Source organism: Phalaenopsis equestris, unplaced genomic scaffold (genome assembly GCF_001263595.1).
Source record: "Phalaenopsis equestris unplaced genomic scaffold, ASM126359v1 Scaffold234103, whole genome shotgun sequence".
Taxonomy (NCBI): Eukaryota; Viridiplantae; Streptophyta; class Magnoliopsida; order Asparagales; family Orchidaceae; genus Phalaenopsis; species Phalaenopsis equestris.
Genome location: NW_018252027.1, coordinates 207331 through 228862, shown reverse-complemented (window position 1 = coordinate 228862; position 21532 = coordinate 207331). Strand labels below are relative to the sequence as shown.

General features: G+C 34.1%; 1 protein-coding gene across 3 annotated transcripts in view; it reads left to right on the top strand.

Moving 5' to 3' along the window:
- Positions 1-48: 48 nt before the first annotated feature.
- Positions 49-21532, top strand: part of LOC110038839 (asparagine synthetase domain-containing protein 1) — a 49605-nt gene continuing 28121 nt past the window's right edge. Inside the window, exons 1-9 of one of the 3 annotated variants that reach the window (XM_020743754.1) lie at positions 49-265; positions 719-869; positions 1044-1170; positions 1336-1482; positions 2200-2390; positions 2486-2621; positions 3319-3621; positions 13589-13671; positions 14251-14365. In XM_020743754.1, the coding sequence (XP_020599413.1) occupies positions 774-869; positions 1044-1170; positions 1336-1482; positions 2200-2390; positions 2486-2621; positions 3319-3621; positions 13589-13671; positions 14251-14365 (1198 nt within the window). In that variant the 5' untranslated portion in view covers positions 49-265; positions 719-773. Of the gene's footprint in view, positions 266-712; positions 870-1043; positions 1171-1335; positions 1483-2199; positions 2391-2485; positions 2622-3318; positions 3622-13588; positions 13672-14250; positions 14366-21532 lie in introns of all 3 variants that reach the window. The other 2 variants (XM_020743753.1, XM_020743755.1) reach the window with 2 other exon arrangements.

Sequence of the window (21532 nt, the reverse complement as noted above, 5' to 3'; positions counted from 1 at the left end):
ATATATATATATATATATATATATATTATTTGTGGGATCGGAATTTTCATATGGCCGAATTTTATTTGTAATTTTTTCCAACTTCCCATCTCTGTCGAAAACCCTCGGCTATGTCAAAAACCATCGCGTGAACGAAACTTTCAACTTTCGCGGTACAGTCGCCATTAGAGCTGGGACGATAACGACGGGATCGTGGCTTACACTTACGATAACTCCCATCTTTCTCATCATTCCGCTCTGCTCCTACTAGAAACCATTGAGGAAGGTGAGCTTGTTCGCGCCATTTTTCCTCTTCGCTCGTCCAGGATTTACTAATTCCGCCGATTCACAGGATTTAGTAAACCCCGGACTTATCGCTAATCGGCATCATTTTGGGATTTACGGGAGCTCAAGATTTACGGAGGCAAAAAATATTTTTGCCGTTTAAATCCTGCATAAACCCTGCTTAAAACCGGCTACCAAACAGCCCCTTAAAATCCTAATTGCAACCAAACATACAAAAGTGATGGTGGTTATTGAGTATTTATTGTCTCCATTGTAGTATTTAGTTTCCTTTATTAGTAGATTGAGCGAATCTTGCTCCTGTCACATGTTTGCATGCTTAACTTGGTTTGTGACTATTTTGTATAATCCCGCAGAAATGGACATTTTCGACCATATAAATTTTTTCATATATATTATGTATCAATTAACCTCATCTTATTTTCTGAAGAAATAGTTATCAAAGTACCAATTGCCTCTTTCCCCCGAGGCAGGGGATTTTGAGCTAGAAAATGTGCGGAATAGCTGCAGTTATCAGTGGGATTCAGATCATCGGATCCAATCTTTCCAGGAAAACGAAGGAAGCTTCGCCTTTAGAAGCCAAAAAGGTTTCTTTCCTCTATTTCGACCTTCCAGTCAATCTCCCCTTTCTGAAACTTTGTTGTAGTTTAATCCTATCCAAATTTAAACGTGGAGATTTCATGACATTGTATTTAGGGTCTTATTTTGTGTTATCAAATAGGTTTACATAATTCTGCTTATTGATTTATTTACTTGTGCAGGACTATGGATCAGTTCTTGTAACTATAGATAACCTCAAGTCTGCTTTGCAAAGAAGAGGTCCTGATAGCTTGGGGTGCAAAAATGTTTTGATTCAGTCAGAATGTGAAAATTTGGTTAAAAAATGCGGTACCTTTTCTTGTTGCATAGTTTTAAACTTGTTATATCTTTGTTTTTGTTTCTTTAACACTTGATAAGCTAATGCTTATATAACAGATATTAAAGTAGATAAAAGTCAATATTTTTCTTTCTGCCCTTGAAACATGGTTAACTGTACGATTTCATCTGCACCAGAAACAACTTGCACAAAGGATGTAAGTGTCAGTGGAATGAATTCTACTGCACAAGTACATTTCATTGGTGCAATGTTACAACTTAGGGGCTTAAGTCCGGTTTCTCAGCCGCTAGAGGATGCATCTGGGAATCTTCTTGTATATAATGGTACGTCATTATAGCTTTGCTAATACTTATATTCAAGAGGATTACCAAATACAGTTTGATTGGTGGATAATGACTTTGGTTTGTCTTCAGGTGTATTTTTTTATATCCTTTTACCCCATTTTTAATTCTCTTATCTTGTTGTCCATTATCCATTTTCATGAATTTATAGGTCATGCTGTTATCTGATTTTCAATCATTTTGAGGATTCTACATAATTTATATAATGTATTATTTCAGCTTTTTTTTTAATAAAGTGCATGCGTATGTTTCTCTTTATACATTTTTCACTCAAATTAATTTTCACCATTTGCTAAACAATTTAAAAGGATATAATAAATGCTTTATTTTTCCTTAATAAAAGTTATTTGGCCTATTATCAATATATCAGTATTTGCTGGGAAAATTTTGGGTTGACTATAGAGGAGTGTTTATTGATACTTTATTTTATAAATCACTACAGAGTTATATGTATTAGAGAATATTTGAATATCATGTGGAGTCATAGAGTTAGCATCTAAAAGAGCAACATCTGTTGATTTAGTTTCCTGCAAGCTAGCTTTCATAGTTTTCTAATAGAAAAAAAGGGGAAGTGTTGGGTTATGCTGCTATCCCTTTATCTATCTTCCTTATTAGCTTGCTTTTTTATTGCTAACATTGACATTATTTATGAAATTGCCTTTTTTTGTGCAATTTTAACTGAGGCCCTTTTATTTGAAGGCGAAATATTTGACGGTATACACATTGCTGATGATAGCAATGACTTGGAAGTTCTTCTCCATGAACTTGAAACATGCTGTTCTTTTGACTGTCATGAATACATTGATGGATTTTCTAATTCAGACCATGGGAAATCTATACCTGATGTCCTTTCAACTATCAAAGGCCCATGGGCTTTCATTTACTGGCAGGTGCCTCAGTTGAATATATTGGCCTTTGTGATTTGACTAATAACCTTTTTTCATCGTCTGTACCTGTTGAAATTTTCTTAATATTCCAATTTCAGGATAAGTCAAAAACTATGTGGTTTGGTCGAGATGCATTCGGTAGAAGAAGTCTCCTGGTCCACTGGCCAACATGCACCGACTCTAGATTTATTCTATCTTCAGTTTCACCGCCTTTATTTGTAGAAAACCATTCAGGTATATAACTCACACTATCTCACATATCTCATACTACCTTCACACGCATGAGTGTTCTATCATCATACTAGCATTATTTCCATGCAATGAATTCTCTTAAACGAATGTATCCATGAATGGGTTGGTGTAGCTCCAGTGGTAGACAATATTAGAGAGAGTTATGTCTTAGATGGTTTGGGAACATTAAACATCGACCATCTAATGATCAGGTTAGGAGAGTAAATGTTTTAGATTCGACTTTAAGAAGGAAAGATGTAGACCTAAAAAGGCTTGGGCATTTTCTTGTTTATGAAGTTTCTTTATATAATACTATGCATATGTTGGAGCCATGGCAATACATAAATGATGAATTGTTTCTCATAAACTATCCTTGGAATACTATCTATCTTCCAAAATGTTGATGACAGATTTCTGGGAGTATGAGAAGCTAGGAAAATTATTTAGTTGGATATTGTCTTAATTTAAGTGCTTCTAGTATAAACATATGACATTGAATAGAGGTGTGGCTTAGTGGTTTGGAGCTTTCACTCCTCTCCATTGGCCTGCACTCGAATGCACTTACTAATTTTAATAAATTGCACCTTTGTGCTTTTCTATCACAAAATAAACATGAAAAATGAAGCTATTTTTGATAAATTTTTCTTGACGTATTATTAAATCTGTAGTCTCATTAATGGTGAAACTACTTCTCTTGTAGGTTCAAACTTCATAAAGAATGGACTTGAAAATGAGATGGCTAATGTTGTTACAAGTTCAGCAAATGAAATTTGCTACTGGGAAGAACTTCCTTGTGGAATTTACAGCATAGAGTTAAATATCTCAAATAAAAATGTGCAATTCATGAAGGAAGACTTGTTAGGTGTTGTTCGAAAGCACAGATGGAGGAATCCCCGATTAAGTAAAGTTATCTCATGGGATCGATTGCTCCTGGATCCCAAGATAGAACACGTTCATTCAATTCAAACAGAGCAACTTCCACTACCAGCCGATTGTTTAATAGGTACATGTTAAATGCGTGAATCAAGTATAATCAGGTGAAATAAGCTAAGTTTTTAATTATTGGACAGTAGTTATTTCACAATCAGTTTAGATAGTGACACTCGAGAAAGGAAATGGATTTAGTTTTGCAGCTTGGGGTCTTAAATCAAATATAAAGTTTTCGTTATTAATTTTTGGCACATATAACCAATAATCATATAACTTTCTAGCATTCATTTTGGGCCCACTCTCCGTGGGCTGGAATCCAAATTGGGTAAGTTATGATGCAGTCATGTCTGTTATGTGTTTCCTCGTTTATGTAGAATGACTCATTTTCATTGTTTTGATTTTCACGTACCATTTTATCACCATCATGATAAAGGAAATGCCAAGGCAGACATCTATTAATGTCTTGAGTGGAATGAATCACCTAGGCTATGTCTAATATAAAATTCTCACTTAAAAAAGTTACAAAGAGGGTAAGTAACAAGAGTTGTTTAGTGCTGATAAGTCACATTGCACCATAAATAACATTGTTTTGAAAGAACATTTTCGTCGATTGAAGCTTGGCTTTGAGGTTGTTGAGCTGTATTGTGGAAGGGCTTGATTAGAATTATGGGCTCGTTTTGTGGTACTATACTTTATATATAGTCAATCATAGAAACTGTTTGCTGCTGAGAGTGAGGTGCATTTGTTGTCTTATAATATCAATGAAATGGCTTGGGAAAAAAAAATAACTCTATATAAAGGGAGCAACTAGTTGAGATGACGAGGAGGTGGGCATCATCATCCCTTCCACCAGCATTGTCCCAAGGATTTTTGTTATTTAAAAGCATTTCTAAATCCATTTATAAGCATGATTTAAGAGGTATCCTTTGAAAAGGACCTGAATGCATGATACTGATTTTGAAAAAAACCTAAAATTCAAAACAAACAGATAGTTTCCTCTAGGATTTTGCTTGGTCATAAATTGTCTCAGTTATTTGTTGAAGTTTGAACTTCATTCTTTTATAGGTCCTTAGGTTTTTGTCACTACAAGACTAAACAATTTAAAACATAGTTGTCAAAATTTTTAGTTAAATTTTCTGAAGTTTGGCCCGTTTTAACCCATTTTGGTTGCTTGACATGTTCTTTCTCGCAAAACTCAGAAAGATCACTTAGGGTCTGTTTGGCGCAGCTGTTGATTATTTATAATCTGCTGATAAGCAGATTATTTTGATAATCTGCAGATTATCAAAATAATCTGGCTTGCTGTTTTGGGCAGCTTATTCAGATTAGCTTATTGGTGGTAATGACATTCCTGCCTATGTCTGATAAAACTGTTTATGACAGCTTATTCAGAATAGCTTATTGGTAGTACAGAAGCATATAGTGCAGAAGCATACAATCATCACAGATCAGTTCCAAAAGATGAGATACAGTTCTCACACTCTCGTGAGTACCAGAAGAAATAAAAAAAGTATATAGACAAGTACAACTACAATTAGAAATATTAAAATATTTTCATACTCTGGCTACACCTGTCCTCATCTGCACTATCAACCTGAGAAAACATCGGATTTTCATGACTGCTGCCAGTGTAATATGTGAGACTGTCAGCCCATCGGAAAAAACCACAACGAGCAGAAACACCCTTGGCACAACCATAGAACTGCCTCCCAAAGCTATTAGACTGACGCGACGTGAGCAACGGAGACGGTAGTCTAAAATAACACAAAATACCTCTGTCTGTAACTTATATCCTAGAAGCCATGTTTGTATAACTGCAAAAAAAAAAGAATGTCATTACTTATCCCAAAAAAATTAGATACACCTAAAAATTAATCTACATATATACAAAGAAAAGGATTTGCTGGATTAGCTGCCATATATAGCATTTGCTATAGACTCCTTCAGAGCAGCCATCTCAGTCACACCCTCCGCGTCATGAACTACAAATTCATTAAATTCATTCTCATCCTCAGAAACTGAAGGCCCGATCATGATTTTCGATGGTTCTTCAAAGACTGTCAGTTCTTCGTTATCAGCCATACTAATGTCTGTATCTGAACGTGAAGGGTGTTGCCGTATGAAGTTATGAAGTGCCCTTGTTGCCAACACAATATGTACCTGCTTTTGAAATAGATATGATGACATATCACGTAGGATGACACATTTCTTCTTCCACACACCAAACGTTCTTTCAATTAGCCCACTTAAAGAAGAGTGGCGTTTGTTAAACATTTCTTTTCTACCACGAATAGCATAAACAAAAATTTGACTATCATGTGCACTCCCTTCCCAACCCGCCATAACATATGTGAAACACATGTTGAAGTCACATACCGCCATGACATTTTGAGTAGTCGATCCACTTCGACCAATGTAAGCAATCTTATCCTGGCCTGGGTATTCGGGTATCAACGTGAGTACCATCAATTGCACCTATGCAGTTCTGTTTTACAACGTTAGAAAATATTTAGATGTTGTTATGAAAGAAAATAAAAGAATGGTTACCTTAAAGTAAGACATGTAACGGGGATCGACTGCGATTTGTCCTAGAGTATTAGCAAATGATGGATCCTCTGGCCTGATGATTTTAGAGGCTAAGCTAACAAGTGCATGTATGCCTTTGAAAAAATAACGACTTATTATCTCTGATGAATGCTGAAATCTCTCAATAGCACCTCTAATTGATTGATTATGTGACAGAATATATAGTGTTATAGCTAATACCTCCCTTCTCGTCGTTCTCGAGGAACCTTGGAGTCCATGATTGAAGGATAACTCATGCAAGAGATTCATAGAGATCGGTACTGTCATTCAAAATATGTTACTAAACCTAATAGGATGTCCAGAAAGCATTTCGTCGACCCATTTATTCCCAACAAAACTGGAGGTCATTTGGGGTATACAAGCACTGCTTGATCAGTAATACTCCAATAATAATATGACAATAGCTGCAGCCCATGCCATTCTCTTACGACGTTCATGTTGTGGATCCATCATAAAGAAAGAAAGATCTCAGTTATTTCATCAATTATTAAGCAATACAGCGAAATAAATAAATAATGAGAACACTCAGCTAGTTAAAATACATTTTAAATAAAATAAAAGCTCTGCTAATATGCATTTAGGAATCAATTAAAAGTACATTTTAAAAAAGAAACACACCTCTAAATAACAGATGAGTTCATAACGTTGCAGATTACACATACAATTCTAAGAACTCAATCATTTACAATAACACTTAAATATTCGACTCGCAACTCTGGTTCCATCGCCATAAATATGTGCCTACGTGTTGGATCCTCGAGTTTTTTCATACATATTACATGAAAGTGCTTATCCGCTACAACGTCAGGGATGTTTTTCAAAGTGCGAATACATTCGAAGATAGTTTTGTCAGATAGTGGAGCAGGCGGTGGTGCTCCAAAAGCATCTATGAGTTATCCTTCAAGAACAATGTAAAAGGCTTATCAAACAATTCCAACATTGTAACGATTCCCACTGCATTCCTTCATGAACAATATAAAAGGGACGCATTGAAGCACATTCCAATAGTATTATACGATTCCCACTTTTCGAACCAAAATTTAGCATAAAGGAATAGGGATGGGAAGAACAAAGATTCCTACATTGCGAACCAAAATTTTCCTCATTGCTCATTTGCATTTCTCAAGAAAACCCTAAAAAAAAATAAAAAAATGCAGAAAAAACTCACGAGAAAACCTCAGATCCATTTCCATCAACGTTTTTTCAACCCTAATCCAGCAAAGGCATCCTAAAGAAAACTCTAAAGAAAACCAATTGTTGCAAAGAAACCAAAGATAACCGAATCGAGGCACATATAGATCGAACAACGAAGGAGAAGACCGAATCTTGCAAATAAAAACCAACCAGAGAAGATCGAACGACCAGAAAGCATTGCGGCATATAGATCTCACCAGAAGAGTCGATGTTTACGAAGGAGAAAATTGGGAAAGGAGATGGCGAGGGAGAGCGCGAGAGAGATATCACAGGGGCACTGGAGGAATAGAACCCTAACAAACGCCGAACGTAAGAGGAGCCCCGTGTGTGATGTGTAGAAGGAAAAAATGTACGCGATTATCGTCTTTTTAAAAACGCCCTTCCGAATGCTTTAAACAAACGCCAAGGCGGTGTTTTCAAAACACCGCCGCACCTAAATAAGCTGCCCCAAACAGACACTTAATGAACATGAGATGATGGTGTAAACTCCTTGCACGAGAAAGAAGTCGAAAGTGAGAATTTGACTCTTTCAACCTCTCTTCAATTATCTGAAGAGACAAAAAGACGATTTCTCCTCTCTTACATATCTATGCTCTTCTAGAAAGTTTCCACTGCAACTAGTATGCTTAGGTGAGAAACTTGTTCGGTTCATTATTTGGTTAAAGTATTTCCACAGTGATTAGTTATGTTATTCTTGAATAGAGTAAAGCTATTATGCGTGCTTTGAAAAATACCCATGGATTGAAGTAGTCATCTTTCATTGTGGCCCCAAGGCAGAAATCAGGTTATACGTTTCTTTATTGATTAATGTCTGTGTTAGGATTTCAAATTTTCCATCCATAGAAAAATTGAAACCATTTTCGTTCATTTTAACCATACCATTTTGTGCTTCACTAAAGCTGTACAAACACATTTTAAGCTTTAGCTACTATGCTACTTTATCAATGTATGACTAAAATGGTGAGAATTGAACACGATTCATTTGAGATTGCTATCTTTATATAATATTGGTTTAGATTTTGCCTTCATGGTTTAGTTTTGAAGCAATAGCTTGGTCGGTTTGATTTTTTCGATTTTAGAATCGAAATTGATATGTTCAACAAATCTTAAGCTTTAGCTACTATGCTACTTTATCATTGTTTCACTTAAATGGTCAAAATTGAACATGACTCATTTGAGATTGCTATCTTAATATAATATTGTTATAGATTTTGCCTTCATGGTTTAGTTTTGAAGCAATAGCTTGCTCGGTTTGTGTTTTTTGATTTTAGAGTCGAAACTAATATGTTCAACAAAATTTGTCAAAAAATGGAGGGTTGAGTTAGGTTGTTGACAACCGGCGTAAAATATATTGAAAAATCATGACATAGATCCCTTTGATCATTCTGTAAATATTAGGACGTCCATTGGAAGCGACATGCTTTATGGCCTGAATACACTTAAAAGTGTGTAAGGGCCATTACACCTACGCTCGGGTGTAGCGTCAAATAAGCAATGGTTTCCACGTTACAGACGGATGTAGGTAAAAAAGTTAGTCAATTAAAATAATATTGCGATAGGATCTTGGAATACATGTTTTCTCGGGTAAATTAATGAAATTAGTTGATATTATGATTCGTAGAAAGATAAATATCTTATGTATTCAAGAAACTAAGCGTTTGTTTGGGGCAGCTGCAACTTATTGAATAATCTGCTGATAAGTTGATTAAAAAATCTACTGATAAGCTGGTTTCGCCGGCTATTACAAATTTTTATTTTTTTTGAAAAGCCATATCGCAGCCAGAAAGTTGCCACTGCACCGCACGTTAATAAGTGCGGTGTGAAAACGCTGTTTTCAGCGTTTTGAAAATGCATAAGCTGCCAAAACGCAGTTTACCCAATTAGGTCAGCTGCGTTTTCAAAACGCCACCGCTCCAAATAAGCTGCCCCAAACAGACCCTAAATGAGTTGGAGAAAATGCTAAGCATATTTTTGATTTTAGAGTCGAAACTAATATGTTCAACAAAATTTGTCAAAAAATGGAGGGTTGAGTTAGGTTGTTGACAACCGGCGTAAAATATATTGAAAAATCATGACATAGATCCCTTTGATCATTCTGTAAATATTAGGACGTCCATTGGAAGCGACATGCTTTATGGCCTGAATACACTTAAAAGTGTGTAAGGGCCATTACACCTACGCTCGGGTGTAGCGTCAAATAAGCAATGGTTTCCACGTTACAGACGGATGTAGGTAAAAAAGTTAGTCAATTAAAATAATATTGCGATAGGATCTTGGAATACATGTTTTCTCGGGTAAATTAATGAAATTAGTTGATATTATGATTCGTAGAAAGATAAATATCTTATGTATTCAAGAAACTAAGCGTTTGTTTGGGGCAGCTGCAACTTATTGAATAATCTGCTGATAAGTTGATTAAAAATAATCTACTGATAAGCTAGGTTCGACGGCTATTACAAATTTTTATTTTTTTTGAAAAGCCATATCGCAGCCAGAAAGTTGCCACTGCACCGCACGTTAATAAGTGCGGTGTGAAAACGCTGTTTTCAGCGTTTTGAAAATGCATAAGCTGCCAAAACGCAGTTTACCCAATTAGGTCAGCTGCGTTTTCAAAACGCCACCGCTCCAAATAAGCTGCCCCAAACAGACCCTAAATGAGTTGGAGAAAATGCTAAGCATATTTATAACTTAGGTTTTAAACTTTGGTATTCATGTAAGAATCATGTTAGAAATATTGTAGGTGTAATTATAGATAAGAGTTTGAAAGATAATGTTGTAAAAATTAATAGAATTGGAGATAGAATTATAGCCCTTAAGATTATTGTTGATACTAAGATTTTTAATATTATAAGTGCTTATGTTCCTCAACTAAGTCTAGATATAGATCATAAACAAAAATTTTGGAATGACTTGACTTAGAAGACTTAATACAAATGATACCTCTTGAAGAAAGAATTTTTATTGGAGGAGATTTAAATGGACATGTCGACAGAGTGGTAGAAAATTTTAGAAATATTGATGGTGGCTACGGTTTTGGAGTGAGTAATGTAGAAGGTAGAGCAATATTAAATTTTGCATTAGTGTATGATTTTGTTACTGCTAATACTTTATTCAAGAAAAGAGATAAACATATTATTACATATAAGAATTGATCTAATAAAATACAAATTGATTATTTTCATATGAGAAGAAATGATCGTTGAGAATGTAAAGATTGTAAGGTCATTCTAAGTGAGAATTTAAATACTCAACATCGATTATTAATTTTAGATTTTAGATGAAGAGTTGTAAAATAAAGAATACTAGGAGTCATTGTCGTAGAATTAGATGGGGGTACCTAAAAGACAATAAAATTATTTTTATTAGTAAAATTCAACATTTCAAAATTTTAGATGTTCATGAAGAAGCAAATTCTATGTGGGATAAAGTAACAAACACTATTAAACAAGTGATAAAAAATATACTTGGAGAATTAAAAGAAAAATTTTCTATAAATAAAAATAGTTGGTGGTGGAATAATAATATGTACAGAAAAAAGATAAAATATAAGAAGTTATGTTATGAAAATTTGTTTAAATGTAAAAGCTTAGAGAATTAGGAAAAATATCAAATGGCCCCGTAGGGTGTCTAAGAGAACAATCTGCGACGCTAAAAATTTTACTTTTAGTGATCTTTATAATATATTAGATATTAAGGAGGGTGAAAAATATATGTATAAACTAGCCAAACATAATGAAAACAAAAGTAAAGATTTAACTCAAGTAAAGTGTGTTTAAGATGAAAATCAAAAACTGTTTTTCTTAGAGAAAAAGATATTCAACAAATGTGGGTGAGTTATTTTGATAAATTTTTTAATGAAGTTTCTGAAAATAATATTGACCTCAGTGATCTTAATATCGTTAATAATAATAAAACGTTTTATTTTTGCCGTCACATTAGTAAAAAGAAGTTGATGGAGCTTTAAAGAAAACCAAGGGGGGAAAGTTTGTATGACATCTGAATTGAAGTGTGGACATATATAGGAGATTTGGGAGTTTCTTGGCTTACTAAACTCTTAAAATTATTTTAAATACTAAAAAGGTGCCCGAGGAGTGGAGGAAGAGTATTTTGGTCCCTCATTTTTAAGAATAAGGAGATGCAAAAGAGTGTGCAAATTATAGAGGAATTAAGTTGATGTTTCATACTTTAAAGTTATGCAAGAGAGTAATTGAACATAGATTAAGACGTATTACAAAGATTTTTCATAATCAATTTAGATTTATGCCGGGTTGGTCTATTATGGAAGCTATACATTTATTGAGAGGTTTAATGAAGAAGTTTTGAAATAATAAGGAGGATCTACATATGATTTTTATTGATTTAAAAAAAGCTTATGATAAGGTTCCAAGAGATATCCTTTGGAGAGTTCTTGAGAAGAAAGGTAATTGATATGACTTATATTTGAGTCATTAAAGATATGTATACTAGAGTTGTTTCTTGTGTTCGAACAGAAGGAGGATTGGCCAAATATTTTCCTATTTCTGTTGGATTACATCAGGGATCGGCTTTAAGCCCATATCTTTTTTCTTTAGTTGTGGATGGTCTTACTGGACCTTTACAAGAAAATGTACCTTTGTGTATGCTTTTTGCTGATGATATCCTTCTCGTGTATAAGACGAGAGAGAAAGCTTAGGAAAAACTTGAATTATGGAGGTCTGCATTGGGGGTCTAAAGGCCTTCGTTGGATTAGAACTAAAACTGAATATATGGAATGTAATTTTAGTAGTAGTAGCTCTGGTGACGAAAATGTTACTATGGGTGATCAAATTATTAGAAGGTGTGAACGCTTTAGATATCTCAGATCTATTGTTTAAAGTGATGGTGATATAGATGGGGACGTTATTAGTAGAATCCAAGTTGTTTTTTTGAAGTGGAGGAATGCTTCGGGCCTATGTGTGATAGAAAAATATTGCTTAGACTGAAAGGAAGATTTTATAAGATGGTGGTGAGACCTGCAATGCTCTATGGCGCTGAATGTTGGTCTTTAAAAGAGAAGCATAAAACTAAGTTAAGTTTTGCTGAGATGAGAATGTTTAGGTGGACGAGTGGCTTTAAACTTAGAGAAAAAATGCCAAATGAATATATCCATGATAGGTTTGGTGTAGCTCCAATGACGGACACAATTAGATAGAGTAGTCTTAGATGGTTTGGTCACATTAAACATCGACCATCTGATGATCCGATTAGGAGAGCAGATGTTTTAGATTCAACTTATGTTAAGAAAAGTAGAGGTAGACCTAGGAAGAGTAGGGCATATTGTATATAAAATGATATTAATTTATTAGAATTTAATGAAAATATGACACTAAATAGGAAGCATGGAGAAAAAGGATTCATTTAGCCAACCCCACTTAGCGGGATAAAGATTTTGTTGTTCTTGTTGTACTAATATGTTCAACAAATCTAATGCAACACCATGCATTTATCATCTCTGTTAAGTTTTGGACCTATACTTTTAAGTCAATGTGAAGCCAGTAGTGGCAAAGTTTCATAGCATAATGTAATATAGCAGCTATCCTTCGACTTATCAGTACATTGTTGCTTACTTCAGTATAAGTACAATCCTTGTTAGGCATACAACTACCTGGCTTTGTTGCTCAAGGGATTATGGGTTTTGTCTTGTTATTTTGATAACAATGTTATTCAAATAGCAGCGTTATGTGTTCAATGCTGTCTGTTTGTTTCAATATTATTTTGAGAAACTTAATAATGTATAGAATGAGCATTAGTGAGTATGCTTTTGCTTTTTATCTTATTTCTTTTACCAGCAAGGGTTGGGTAATTTAAATTACATCACTTTTTTTGCTATCTTGGTCACCTCATTATGACTTGTTAATGCTATTCATATTGCCTCAATTTGGGAAAATAACAACAAACTAGAAATATTTTAATATTTATAAGAAAATATATCTTAACATCTCAATAAATAAAACTGCGACTTACTGAAAACATCGATATTTTGAAGAATAATTGACTTTATAGCAAGTGTTGAACTATATGAAGCATACATGTCTCTTTTCTATTAACTAACCAAAATACTTTATTTGTTTTACAGACTACAACTATAACATTGACCCAAACTATTTGAAAGAGGGCCAACTTGGCCAACTAGACTTTGTTTTACTTGGTCCCTACAAATGATAGGCCTTGCTATGCACACTAAGAGCTTGATTGTTTCTAGAAATATTCTCTACTAATTAACCATGTATATGTCTTAACAGTGCAGGGTGAACCAGCACAAAGAGTACTCTCTGCTCTAAGAAGATCTGTGATGAGGCGCACTAAAATGAACTCAATCTTTCAGGTGTGAACTCTTAATTATGTTCCTCTTTGATCGTTGATTTTTTCCCAACCTTGCTTTGTTTGATTGTTTGTATCAATAATGTCAGTATTTGTTAACTACTTGCTCTTAAAATCCTTAAAAGTCTACTTAAATCTAGAAATTTGCTCTTACAGTAGCTATGGACAAATTTATGTTTTGGGCATGCTATCCCTGTTTCTTCTCAGTCAACATAATGGATACTATATGTTTTGCTAGTTTGTGAAGGGTGATTCATCAATGAAACATGGATTAGAATATGGATAAATGCGGGAACTATTAGAGTCTAGAATAGGATGATTGGGGAATTATTAGCAACCGGGTCACAGTGGAAGAATCCTTTTCTAGAAATCATGGAATGCATCTTCTTTTATTTATTGATGACTAAATTCTCAACATCTAATGTAATTATTTACGCATTACGGGGTTACATTTTTCTGTTGAACTTAATTGTGTACTTGGAAATAATTTGCATTAATGTTACTGTTGCACCGAGGCTCATTTGATAGGTATGCCCAGTTCATACAGTTTTCTGATACATGATGCATGGAATTAATGTTGCAGACTTCTATGAAGGAATGTGGAGAAGTGGAAGCATCTCCTGTGGCAATTCTCTTCTCTGGAGGGTTAGATTCTATGATACTTTCTGCATTACTGGACCAGTGTCTAAACCCACAATGTAAGTTTATATATTCATATACAATGAAGTAATTGTTCAATAATCTCTTATATTCAGCTAAGACTTGGGCTTATATATAGCCTTACAACATTATTTACAAATAAATCCCTAAACTGATTCTTTATTTCCTATTTACAAATAGGACTCTAAACTTTACATAATTCTCAACCTAAGCCTTAGGATAGGCAAAAGATATCCATTAAGCCCATCATGTCACACAATCTAGATAGATCTAATCATCTAAGTCGCTTGGTGAGATAGTCGGCTATTTGCTCTCTAGTAGTTACATGATTTATCTCCATTAATCCACTATTCAGCTTCTCCTTGATGAACAACCTATCAATCTACACATGCTTGGTTCTATCGTTTTGCACTGGGTTGTTGGCAATGTTGATTGCTGACTTGTTGTCGTACCACAACTTCATTTGTGCTCTTTGATCCAACTTGAGCTCTACCAATAATGCTATTAGTCATAACAGCTCAGTAACGTCTAAGGCCATAACATCTTACCAATAATACTCTTCCTCTGCCGTCAACCTCACAATTGCTGACTTTTTTTTGTTCTTCCAAGAGACCAAATTGCCCCTGATGTGGATCTCCTGTCATCAACACAACTAGCCCAATCAGAGACATAGTAGCCCTCAATGCTTAAATGCCCATTTTTTCTGAAGATCAACCCTTCCCTAGTGTAATATTCAGGTACCTCAGAAGTTGATACATTACATCTATGTGACTTTTTCTTGGATCATGCATGTAACGACTCACTACGCTTACTGCAAATGATATGTCGCGACGAGTGTGACTCAGATGAGATGACACTCAACTTTCCCTTCTGATCAATTGGTGAAGTTGCAAGCTTGCATCCTGAATGCTCGTCTCTGTGAGCAAGTCTAGCGCATGCTTCCTCTGAGTTAGAACAATCCTCTCTATTCCACGAGCCACCTCAATTCCGAGAAAGCATTTAAGCTGTCCAAGGTCTTTCACCCCAAACCCTTTGCCCAAACTTGTTCCCAAACTTGTCTTCAGTTGAGCAATCTCTATGGAGTACTGATCGAACTCTGAATTAACCTAGTGCTTTTGGAAAAAAATATTTGAAATCTTAAATAGGCATTATAACTTTTAAAACTTGAGTTTTATAACAATGTAGCACTACAACAAATGTACGTATCGTTTAAGTAATATCGAATTATTGATATCGAATTATTGAGTCTAAGAAAAGTTCTAGCCTGGAAGTATAGTTGATCTAAGTTATGCTTGTTAATCTTACGAAGTTATTACTTTACTCCTACGTTATTTATACTAAAGCTAATTAAATTGAGAAAGATCAAGATATAAAAACTACATTTCCCTTGCAATGACATAAGTAATGTGTATATGAATGAAATATTTAGAATAGAAATTGTAGTAAGTGATAAATAGGAGCGAACCTCTTCTTTTCTCTCTTTCGATTGCATAAAGAAGTTTGGTTCAAACTTGGTTAGTGTTTTTGCCTGCCACCCTAGAAACCCCAATTTAAACCCATCAAAGCATATTTCTCTATCTATTTGCATTGTCCTATGAAATTCTTTTCCTTCACCCATTAGTGCAATGTGATTTCTCCTAGTAGTTAAAGCCATAAATCTCTCGATTGATTATGTATTCACAACAAATTTTAACTTATCACTTGACCAAAATGATAAGTAAATGAAGTACAAAGTAAAACCATCACTTTAATGATTAAAAACCTATTCTAAATACAACCAAATACCCTACACATATTACTAATTCATCATATGGGAAAGGTATGAAGTATCTACTCACATTGCATGAAGAAAACACTACAATTCATTATCTTATAATAAAACAAGTTCATACAAAATGATTTCACAACTAATACAAGACAATGTAGAACGAAACACTTATCTTTCTCCCAGAGAAAAGAATGATCTCCAAATGTTCCTTGCACTACTAACAACAATCCCTTGCAATATTCTTTCAAATCTCTCTAAGGAAATGTAGAATAATGTAAAACCTAACTCTAAACTCTCGATTTCTGCACCCTTAGGCTTTCTCCAAGACTTTCCAAATGATCCACCATCCGTTTGAACTGCTTCCATGGCTTCTTAACTTCCAAGTTTGTATATAAACAATTGCAGAAACCACATTGGACAATTCAGGCGCCTAGGCGCTCAGTTTGCGGCACCTAGGCGCCGCCTTCTCTGTTTGCATGGGGGAATTTTGGCGCCAAGGCGCCGTCTGCAGCACCAAGGCGCTATGGGATATGGTGGCTAGGCGCCAGCCTGCTGGTAGCCCCATTTGTTCCAATTGTCTTTATTTCGCTCCGATTTTGCTCCAATTCGCTCCAATTATCCTACCTGTTATGCCTGCAACAAAAATATAAAAATGTCTTTCTTTAAAGTACAATTTTATTCAAAAAAAATGCAAAAAGTAAAGTAAATTATGAATGATAAAAGACAGCAAAATCCCCAAAACTTAAACGTTATTTGTCCTCAAGTGACACTACAACTTTAAAAAGTAAATTTGTTGATTTAAGGTAGTAAGTTTCTTTAAGATTTTCAATAATTTTGCTTTAGGAATTCCATAGAGCTACCTAAGGGAAATTCTAATGGATCAGACTAGGACTACAGTATAAAAATATCCGAATATAAAAATATCTTGTATTCAACTTAAGAATTCTGATTTTCTATCCATTTCAAAATGAATTGCAATTTCTCATACTTCAGATTTCTAGAAAATATAAAAGACATAATTTAAAACACTCGATTAGTAAAGATTTGAATAATACTTCTATGAAATAAGAACAAACTTAGGATTGTATCTAAGTCTTCTCCTTTAAGAAAGTTCAAGTGAAATCAATTTTTAGTCAAGCTTCTTCTTACTTTTCATTTTTTTTACTTTTTTTTTACTCTTCCTTTTCTTTTCTTTTTCTTTTAGGATCATTTTCAATCATTTATACTTTTATGTGAGGATTACTATATCTGGATTGATCTTTAATAGTTTTAAATTTTACTATCCTTCTTTTAAAGTTAAAAACTCACCACTTTCTTTCACCGATAATTATGAGTATTAGTTTGAAAATAGTTTTTAATAGAGACTCAATTCTTATAAAGTAAATTTAAGAATCCTATTTTTTTCAAAAATTCAATTTTGTTTTTACTATAAATAGTAAAAGCATATATTTTTATATTTTTTACAAAATACCTCAAATCTAGAACGGTTCATTTTCCCTAAATCTCAACTAAGTTTTCTATAACATCTCTAAAGTCAAAATTATAGTACCCTAAAGGTAAACCACATACCACAAGTCATTTTAAATTGATATCAATTTAATATGTAGTCTACTGAGGATAAATAAAGTTAAGCTTTTTTAAAAGATTTTTCTCCCTCACCCAAACTTATTTTTTAGCATGTATGACATTAAGATCAAGTATATAAACAAGGAGAAAAGAAAACTTACTTTTTAACACAGGAGTCTATTACCAAAAATATATAAGTATAAGCAGATGAGACAAATATGTATAAGTGAATCTCAATTTAACATGTTAAGCATGAAATTTGCATTAAAAAAATCAGTATCACAACAGGTATGTTCCATAATCAAATCCAATCAGTGGCAAAAACTAATCCAGTACATCCAAACAGAAGCAATGAATACATAATCCAGTACATGAAACAAATATAAAAGAAAATACATCAATCTAGTAGTGACAAGGAAAACATAAATATAAAAGTATGCTACATCCAGATGAAAAGGGCTGCTACTCATTCCCACCATCATCATCATCACCATCATCCTTCATTGAGTCCTCATCGATCAGCTTGCAATGCTCATACAATTTATATGGAGGATAAGAAGAAAATTCCACTATTTTGTCTCCTCCGATCCATTGGTTCTGTCTATACATTTCCAACTAACCAGTATAAATACAAGCTTCATGATCGCTTCGACATTTGTTCTGCAAATCCAAATGCCTGCAGTATCATACACTTGATTCTGAATGATAGCAATAGCACCTTTTATAATCTTCAAATGTTCAAACATAGAAGCCGTGCTCATAGAAGGTCGAGTTGACGCATATGAAGTCGATGGTTTAGAAGAAGAAGGAACTTGAGAAGAACTAGCTCCACGTCCAAAAACAACATGTTTATCATATAAACTTAAATTGGCCTTACTAATAGGCTTTAATGGATGCAATAGCTCCTCCCATTTCTCAAAACCAATAACAGAATGCTGGCAAAGGGAGAAAATAAGAGATGGTATCCTAATCCTAAAGTAGAACCTCCTGACACAACATTGAGAATAGAATGGTAGATGATTGAGCCAATATCAATAGTCTTCATAGTCTGAATGCAATAGTTCACAGCAGCCATCTCTAGAGTAACTTCACTGAGATTGGTGGAAGGAAGAAGCTTGACAAAAATGAAATAATGTCAGGCCTTGGAAGGAGCATTCAGCATAGATGATGAAAAATTAACTTTATGATTATTTTTCACCTTCCAAGTACCCTTCCCATCAGTCAAGAACATAATAATCTCATCGAGCTCAAGTTAGAGGGTACAAATTTAGAGTAAAAACTATTGGGGACATCTCTCAAAGAAAATATGAATTAATACGTGAAGGAGTGATAGTCACTCTCTTCTATCTAACAAAGACTGAATCATTAGAGACATCAGGGAGATTAGCAAAGAACTCTCTGATTATAGAAATAATAGCTACAACAGTGATATAATAAAACGTCTCCCAATGACGAGATATAATAATAATTTCCACAGTACCACCAGGGCTAATGAAACTCCGCTCAGCAATTAGTTTCTTTGATACAAAAAATTCGTTGTATCGCTCCTGAGCTTTGGAGATAACGAGTTTCGTACGATCAAAAGAACTTTTATCTTTACTCTCCTTGATTTGGGGTGCCATCGCAATTCTAGATAAGCAAAAAAATGATGGAATGAGTTCAAATATATGATGTAATTGACTCAAAATGCATGTTTAGAATTAAATCAACCCCTCCAAGTAATTCCTCATCTTCTCCACTGTTTTCTAAAAAAAAATCTGAAAGCTTCCCGAATGAAGAAGTTGTAAGGTCAACTGTGAAATTTTACCCGAGGAAGATGAATTTCCACCCTTCACAAGCTCTCGAATGATCATCAATGTATAAAGAAAAGAATCCCTATAATTCTCCTCCACTTCTCCAAAGAAAAGTCGGGAAAGATTTCGCGTTCAAATGACCTAGATAGGGGTATTTTTCTGATTTTTATTGAGCAAGCGATTTCGACGCCTTGAAATAGCGCCAAGGCGCTGGGGTATGACACTTTGGCACCCATCTTCTGGCACTTAGGCGCCAGAACTATATTAAGCATTGTAATGCCTTAAGTACTGAAACCTATTTTGCACTTCCCAACTTGATCTTAGTTATTTAAATTAAATATTTTAATCCTCCCCAAGTCTTCGATCATTCTAATACACTCATAAGCATAAAAGATAGATAAAACTAACTCTTCCTCCTCATCACACCTCTCTTCTTTACATCTAATTTTTAGCGGCTTCTCCTTCCAAACAGCAATTGGATGCTTATAGATATTTTATTAGGGTAACCCAATAACAAGGTTGTCCCTGATACATTTGATACATTTGCTTATGTGTTGCCAACCTCATGTATTACCTCATATCCTAAAATATGCATCTCTAAAAATATTAAGTATAATATCAAGATCATCCTCATGTTCATCTACCAGCTGGTTTATTAGATCCACTGGATGAAAACATGGTTACATAAAGGAAATAATAGAACTTAATGGACCTGTCTTATGTTGAAACTTAATATGTCTCCAGTAAATCCTTAAGTTCAATTGAAAATTAAGATGTAGTGAACTAGTTAATCCAACTACCACCAGAGAACAAATATGAGTTTGGACACGACGAGAAGCTAAAGAATCGTCACTCTCATGACTTAGTAAAATCAAAGCAATCTAGCTTAAACTTAAACAATTCTATACAAAGCTTCAATCAAACCACAATACAACAATGCTAATTGTAACGCACTAAAATACAAACAAACACACAAATACATACCTTGGGATGCTTCCCAAGAAACGCTAGTTTAACTTTGTCAGCCCGATGAATCTAGATTCTTACTCAAGTTGACCAGCATTAAAACTTCACTAAATATATACTTATTTCCTTCTATGTAAAGTTTAAGTCTTCGTCTGTTTACTTTAAACACTTTACCGTTTTTAGGATCTTTATTATCTATTGCACCAAAATGATACACTTTAATTACAGTAAATAATCTCGACCACCTGGACTTAAGTTTTCCAGGAAATAATTTTAGTCTTGTATTATTAGTGAAACCTCTTGTCCATCTTCAAATTATTTCTTAAGAACCTTCCGACCATTCCAATTTTTCTTCTTTTCTCTATAAATTTTTGCATTTTTATAAAATTCTTGTTTAATTTTGTCGAGTTCATTTAACTGCAACAATTTCTTCTCACCAGTTTCTTTTAAGTTATAATTGAATTCTTTAACAACTCAATAAGCCTTATGTTCTAATTCCACTGGGAAGTGACAAGTTTTTCTAAATGTGAGTGTATAAGTAAACATTATTATAGGAGTTTTGTAAGCAGTCCTATAAGCCCATAATGCATTATCAAGTCTAACAGACCAATTCTTTCTACTAGGATTAACAATCTTTTTTAAAATTCTCTTGATTTGTTAATTAGATATCTCTGTTAAGCCACTGATTTGAGGATGATAAGTTAGGCTATATGATTAATTTCATGTTTAGCTACTAGTGTCAATTTTTCTATTCCTAAAATGACTTCATCACTAATGATTACTCTAAGCATGCCAAATATACTACAACAACAACAACAACAACAAAGCCTTAATCCCACTACGTGGGGGCGGCTACATGAATCCTTTTTCTCCATTGCGTCCCATTTAGTGTCATATTTTCATTTAGTTCTAGTAAATTAAGATCATTTTTAATACAATAAGCCCAAGTCTTCCTAGGTCTACCTCTGCCTTTCTTAACACAAGTCGAATTTAAAACATCTACTCTCCTAATCGGATCATCTAATGGTCGACGTTTAATATGACCAAACTATCTAAGATGACTTTCTCTAATTTTGTCTGTCACAGGAGCTACACCAACCCTATCACGAATA